We start from the raw sequence: 6,000 nt of genomic DNA on the forward strand, positions 1-6,000 counted from the left end.
CACAGACACAGGCACAGGCACACGCACAGGCACACGCACACGCACACGCACACGCACACACAGAAAGAAAGAGAGAGAGAGAGAGAGAGAGAGAGAGAGAGAGAGAGAGAGAGAGAACACCTGAGAGACCGAGCAAGCACAGTAACCGCCCAAGAGCTAGCAAGGTCCCCACCCTGCTCAGGGAACTCAAAGCCACTGTCGCAGACTGGTGCTTCTGGTTAATGCCAAGCACGGGCAGGATCCAGGGACACTACATTTAACAGGACTTCCAAAACATGAACTTTCTCCTTAGTTTTAGGTTAAACTTCAGGCAGCTTCACTTCTTCACTACTGAGCTGCCCCGAATTATTAATCCACATTCCTCTTTCTTCCCTAACTTTTTTTTTTATATCCTTCCAAGTTTGGGGCTTTTTTTTTTTTTAATCAGTTCCTAAATACAATGTGATATTTTAAACTAAAGTCAATACACACATATTGTAAACAGGAAGTGGCATTTCTATAAAGTGACATTTCTAAAACTGTTAATGGACAAGGTGATTGCAGACCCATATGCCTTCCTGACTGGAATGAATCTTCCACAACGTTCTGTCACTGTTTCCCGGTTCTTGGGATGGTGACAGATCCTTACAAGTGTAAAAGTAGTCAGCTCATCATCCACAGATGGGTGAGCTCCATCTGCAGCTCAGAGCTAAGCCTAGAACACACAAACCTGGCTGTCCTTCCCCTATTGTGATTGTCTAGAAGACCTTCCTTTCAATTCCTTCATCTACGAAAGCAGTCATCAGAGTTCAGACCTGTTGGAGGACTTAAAAGGCCAGTCTTTTTTTTTTTTAATAGCCACAAAAAAAGTCAGTCTTAAACTAACTCTTCCCTGAAATGTTACCTCTTCAGTTGTCTATGTCAGGGGGAAGGATACTTAAGAAAAAAGTCAATAAATAAACTGACCAAAAAGGAGCAAAGATTCCTTAAGCCTTCCCATTTCTTTATCTGTTATACAAGAGTGTGTGCACACATGCATACATACACTTACATATACACATACATACATATATACACACATGCATACAGATATAAACATACACAAGCATATAAATACAAGCACACACATACACACATGCATACACATATACATTCATACACATATATTCATACACACACACACACACACACAGGTTGGATTCCCTATCCCAACCCACAGTCACCAGCACACTAATATTAGGAACTCTGGACAGTTCTTATCTCTTCTTACCTTCACTGCCAAAAGGTTCAGTTCTAAAAACAAAGACACATCCAATGTATTTCTCCCACATTAAAACTACAAAATACACTGACAGTCTATGCAAAGACTTATAAGCATGCTATGGACACATATGTATGTAAACTTAATAATTCCAGTTTGAATTCTGTCTTCCAGAGGTGTATAATGATGTAGAATGCATGGAAACATTTCTCAAACTCTCAAGTGTTGGGCATTATAGTTTCTACTGGACTCTGCAGGCTTGGTAATGTCTAACCTTTCTTCCCCACTCATCTCTTTCTCCTTCCTTCAAACCTTTCAAAACACCATGAGTCCCCACCTCTTGTCTTCTCCCTATCCCAAGAGTTTGACACATAATCTATAAAACAATCACTCCTATGTCAAGAGGCTGTTCCAAGGTTCATCTCTAACCAGTCTTCCACTGGTTGTTGTACTGTCTATTTACCCCACTTTCATAGTAGTAATTACGGCATCATAGGAAGTAAGGAAGCTGAAGTGGGGAAGAAGGGAGAGAGGTCACAACTAGAAAGCAATCTCATAACTCAGAGCAAGGCAAAGCAAATGCAATAGATGGGATAAGATGTTGAAAAAACTATATAGGGTGATCATCTGTGACACTTCTTCTTTGTGACACTGTGATCTTCTTAGTTTCATTTCCGTACTTGCTCTGGAGTCTAAAACCCTACAGCAGCAACTCATGAGGAACAGAAGCCCTGGGATATGAAGATACCTGATCTCTCCTGGGTCTCACACAGCTACTCCCATTCTTTGGCACAACTAGTCCTCAAGATGGTTCCACTCTCAACCACACCCTCCACATATTCCCTTCTTTCAGACTTTCAGAATTACACTAGAAAGGAAGGCACTTGGAAAGCAGGACCTAAAGAGCAAAATCCAGGTACTTCCTATCTTAAAAGATCTCTGTAACTTCCCAGACACCATTATTTCAGGCTTTAATTTAAAGACTAAACACCACTTCAGCTACCTCAAGGTCACTCTGGAATTCTTAGTAAAGATAAAGATTCAGAAGCCTAAGGCAGGATCTTCTGTTCCTCCGCCTTGGCCCGACCACACATTTCCTCCTCCTTCAGCAGCAAGGGCACCCGGTTCCAAGTGCGCCAAGGCAACACGATAGTAAAAAGTTCACGTTTTATTACTTCCTAAAACAACCGCTTTTATAATTTCCTAATTTTTCTAAACACTGTAAATTGGCTCACACCAAATGAACACATAGCAAGTTATAATTTTTCACTTCCTGGCTTGTTTTTTTTCTTTCCTGTGGAATTACATTATTTGACTACAGCCAAGTCTTAGGTTTTCTTTCAACATGGATTCAACTGCTCGCATCTTATAAAATGTTTCTGATGGGCTTAATTCTAAACCGTCTGTCTAATTTTACAATGTTCATTACTCCGAGAACATCATTATTAAGAGTCTTTGGTATTTCACAGAAATAATTATTGCTATGAAAAGTGCAGATTGCTTGGATTAACCCAATATTCTTAAGACTTGCTCATCACAGAGCAGACACATCACAGAGTATTACACAAATGGCCACATAAACTGGGGTTCTATAGTCTTCAAGAGTGCCCCAGAAGATGAAGATGATCTAAGACACAGAGCCAAGACCTCTGGCTGATAAAGAAGTCAGTCTTAACTCAGGTCACATTCCCTTGATCTCCCGATCACTTCAGTTCCACAAAGAATTTTCTCCTGATTGCTGAGATGTTCAAAGAAGCTCACTGATATTTGATTACTTTTAAAGCTATGATCCTTTATATAAGTTTAAAAGTATTAGCATAGCAATAGCTATGGCAGAGAGAATACACAATCATCTGTCTCATCAAAAGAAAGAAAAGGTATAAGCCTCTCTGTTTCTCATTAGAAAGAAAAAGTTTCAATAGATCCCATCCTGCTCGCACTGCTAGGCTGGCAACAACCTATTTAAGTCAGAAGTGTAACACACCTAAAGGTCATGTGCCCCAGTTCCATTTAGGAAATAGTGAGACTCCTCCACAGGACTGAGAGTATCCAAAGCCTTTGATTATCATCAACTTAATAAACAAAGACTAATTCTGTGAATTAAAGGGATCATTCCACGTGGGGCACTCTAATAATCTATTAGTATGACACACAGCACAACCGCTGTTTAAGCTGTGTGGAGAACAGGTATTTCACTATTCATCGAAAGTTATGAGTGAAATGAAGGAAAGAAGTCAGACCTGAACACTGGGCAGAACTGTTTAACCCTCCTTTGATGTAACTCAGTTTATTTATTTTATTTTAAACAGTAAAGCACAAACCATCCAGCACAGTGTTAAACTCAGGTGTCACCTCCAGCTTAAGTCCAGAGAGGAATTCTGTGTTCTAAATGAAAACCTTAAAGACATCACTAGCAGCTAGTCAAGCTGAGGACACTAGTCCATATCTCTTAGAAAGTGTAAACACCTCCAGATCAGAAATAATGTTAAGCAGAATTTCCAAAGTCAATTACCTTCAGTCCTGGGGCTAGACCAATTATCTAACCATACCCCACCAACAACTTTCCCAGACCTCTCTCAGGACACACTTCCAAAGTTCCTTTGCTCAATAAAAATGGCGCTGCTTTCTCCATCCCAGTGCTGTTTATTTCTCAGTAATCCTGAGGCCCTTTAAACAATCAAATTCGACTGGCCTCATTTAAATGCCAGTCTTCCATAGTGTCAAATGCTTCTCTGGGGGTAGGGTGAGGGGGCAGGATGGTTGCTCCTATCCACAACTGCAACTTTTCACCAGAAACGCTGGCATCGTGAAGTCACGTTGACTTCTCTTCATAACCTGTCTTCCCCAAACTGTTGCCTCTCCGTCTATTGAGCCATACTTCAATGCAAACTGTCCCCAAGTGCAGAACAGCTTAAGCCTCATCCATCCACGCCGTGTCCGGGGCACTCGGCACCCAAACCATCTTCAGTCTCCCGGCGCCGATACCCGCAACAGTCCCCCCGTCTACCAGTCCCGGGACTCCCGGGTCCGATGCCCGGTGGCCGGGCAGCGACAGCATGCACACGCGCACGTCTGTCTAGCCCTCCCCGGCGGGTTGTCGCCGAGCCTCCGCCCGCACCCACCCCCGCCCGGGCGGCGATGGAAGGCTGGGTGGGCACAGATGCACCAGCCGGAGCGACAGCCGAGGGGACAAGGCCAGTCGCGCGCCCCCGCCCCGCCGGGCACAGCGGCCCCGGCCCCAGCCCCCACCCTGCTCCCGCCCGGGTGGCACCGCGGCCGGCAGAGGCGGCCAGGGCACGACGCCCCGGACGCCGGTACCTGATCGATGGGCAGCTGCACGGCGTTGCTGAGGGGCTGCAGCAGGGTGGAGCCCGTGGTGCTGGTGGTGGCCATGGCCGGGCCTCTGCGCTGCGCCCGCCCGCCCGCTCCGGCCAGTCGCCGCTTGCTCGCTCGCTCTGTGCCGAGCTACGCCGGGGATGGGGATGCAGCGGCGCGCCCGCCCCTCGGCCGCCCGCGGTCTTAGCAGCCGCGCGGGGAGGGGCAGTGGGCGGAGCTCGTGACCCCGCCCACTGCGAGGCGCCCCGCCCACCCACCCGCGCGGCCCCCTCACGCCGCCCGGCCGACCGATTTCCAGCAGCTTCCAGCGCCCCCTCCCCACCTCGCGCACTCGTGCGCCAGACAGCTCCGCCGTCCAATGGCGTCGCGGCGCCCCGACCCCGCAGCCAATCAGAGGACGCTGGCCTCGTCGCGCCCCTCCTCCGTGCTGAGGACCCGGGCAAGGGGCTGAGGCTTGACCGCCGCTGTCGCCCGAGGGCGATCGAGAGTCAAGCTCGCTGGTGGGGGCGTGTGAGAGCGGCTTTGCCTCCGCCTCTGCTCGCTTCCTTTCTCAGGAGTGGTGGGCGCCGTCCCCACCCCTCACTGGCAGTGACGGTGGACAACAAAGGGGGTCGGGGTGGCGGCCAGACAAAGAAGGGGACTTGGAGGGTTGCAGCGCCGGGGGAAGTTGGGAACAAAGGTAGGGGGCTGGGAGCTGCAGGGAGACGCACTACAATATCCCAAAAGCAGAAAGTGCCTTTGTCTCCCGTGCTGCCCGAACTTGCGGAAATCCGGGTGGTCCTGCCTCGCCCGCCGCCCACCTGGGCCTGATCGGCCACGCTGGGACGATGCGATGCCCTCCCCGGGCATCCAACTGAGAGGGAAACAGGTCTGACCTGGGCAGCGCCCGAGGGAAAGCCTGGGTAGCCGGCAGCCAGCATTTAAAGGCCCCGCCTCCTCAAAGGAAAGGCTGCTGGTAAGCGTCCCTTCTTGCCCAGCGAACATCTCTGCCAGATGTGAAATCTGCTGTGTCCACACCTCCATCCCGGGAGGTCAGTTAGTGTGTCGGCCCTACAGATGCGATTTCTTACCCTTTAAACAGGCCATGGGAAGACCTGGAAAATGCCAGGATTGGCCTCTCAAAATCCAAGGATTTGGAATTGGGAGGTAGAAATAACTAATATTTGGGGGGAGGGGAGGTTAAATGTGCTGCTCACACAGCTTTTAAAGGTAGATTTGAGTCCCCACAACAACCATGTGAGGCAGGTATTGTAACCACCCTCAATCTAGCAAAGAAATTGAATTTCAGAAAATTACATAACTTAACCAAGAGCTAAATAACAATGTGTTTGGGGGGGGGGGTGAGATCCAACTAATCTGGCCCCAGTTTTGACCTCTTATAGACAAGGCCCTCTTCCTTCTCAGGCTTAACGTCCTCTCCAGAA

General features: G+C 48.3%; 1 protein-coding gene across 2 annotated transcripts in view; it reads right to left on the reverse strand.

Moving 5' to 3' along the window:
- Mboat2 (membrane bound O-acyltransferase domain containing 2) overlaps positions 1 to 4,740 on the reverse strand; it is a 135,271-nt gene extending 130,531 nt beyond the window's left edge. For both annotated transcript variants that reach the window (XM_052186037.1, XM_052186036.1), the window contains exon 1: positions 4,559 to 4,740. In XM_052186037.1, coding sequence (XP_052041997.1) covers positions 4,559 to 4,633 — 75 coding nt within the window. In that variant the 5' untranslated portion in view covers positions 4,634 to 4,740. The remainder of the gene's footprint in view (positions 1 to 4,558) is intronic.
- Positions 4,741 to 6,000: the final 1,260 nt, after the last annotated feature.

The sequence above is a fragment of the Apodemus sylvaticus genome, chromosome 6 (genome assembly GCF_947179515.1).
Source record: "Apodemus sylvaticus chromosome 6, mApoSyl1.1, whole genome shotgun sequence".
In the NCBI taxonomy this organism is placed as follows: Eukaryota; Metazoa; Chordata; class Mammalia; order Rodentia; family Muridae; genus Apodemus; species Apodemus sylvaticus.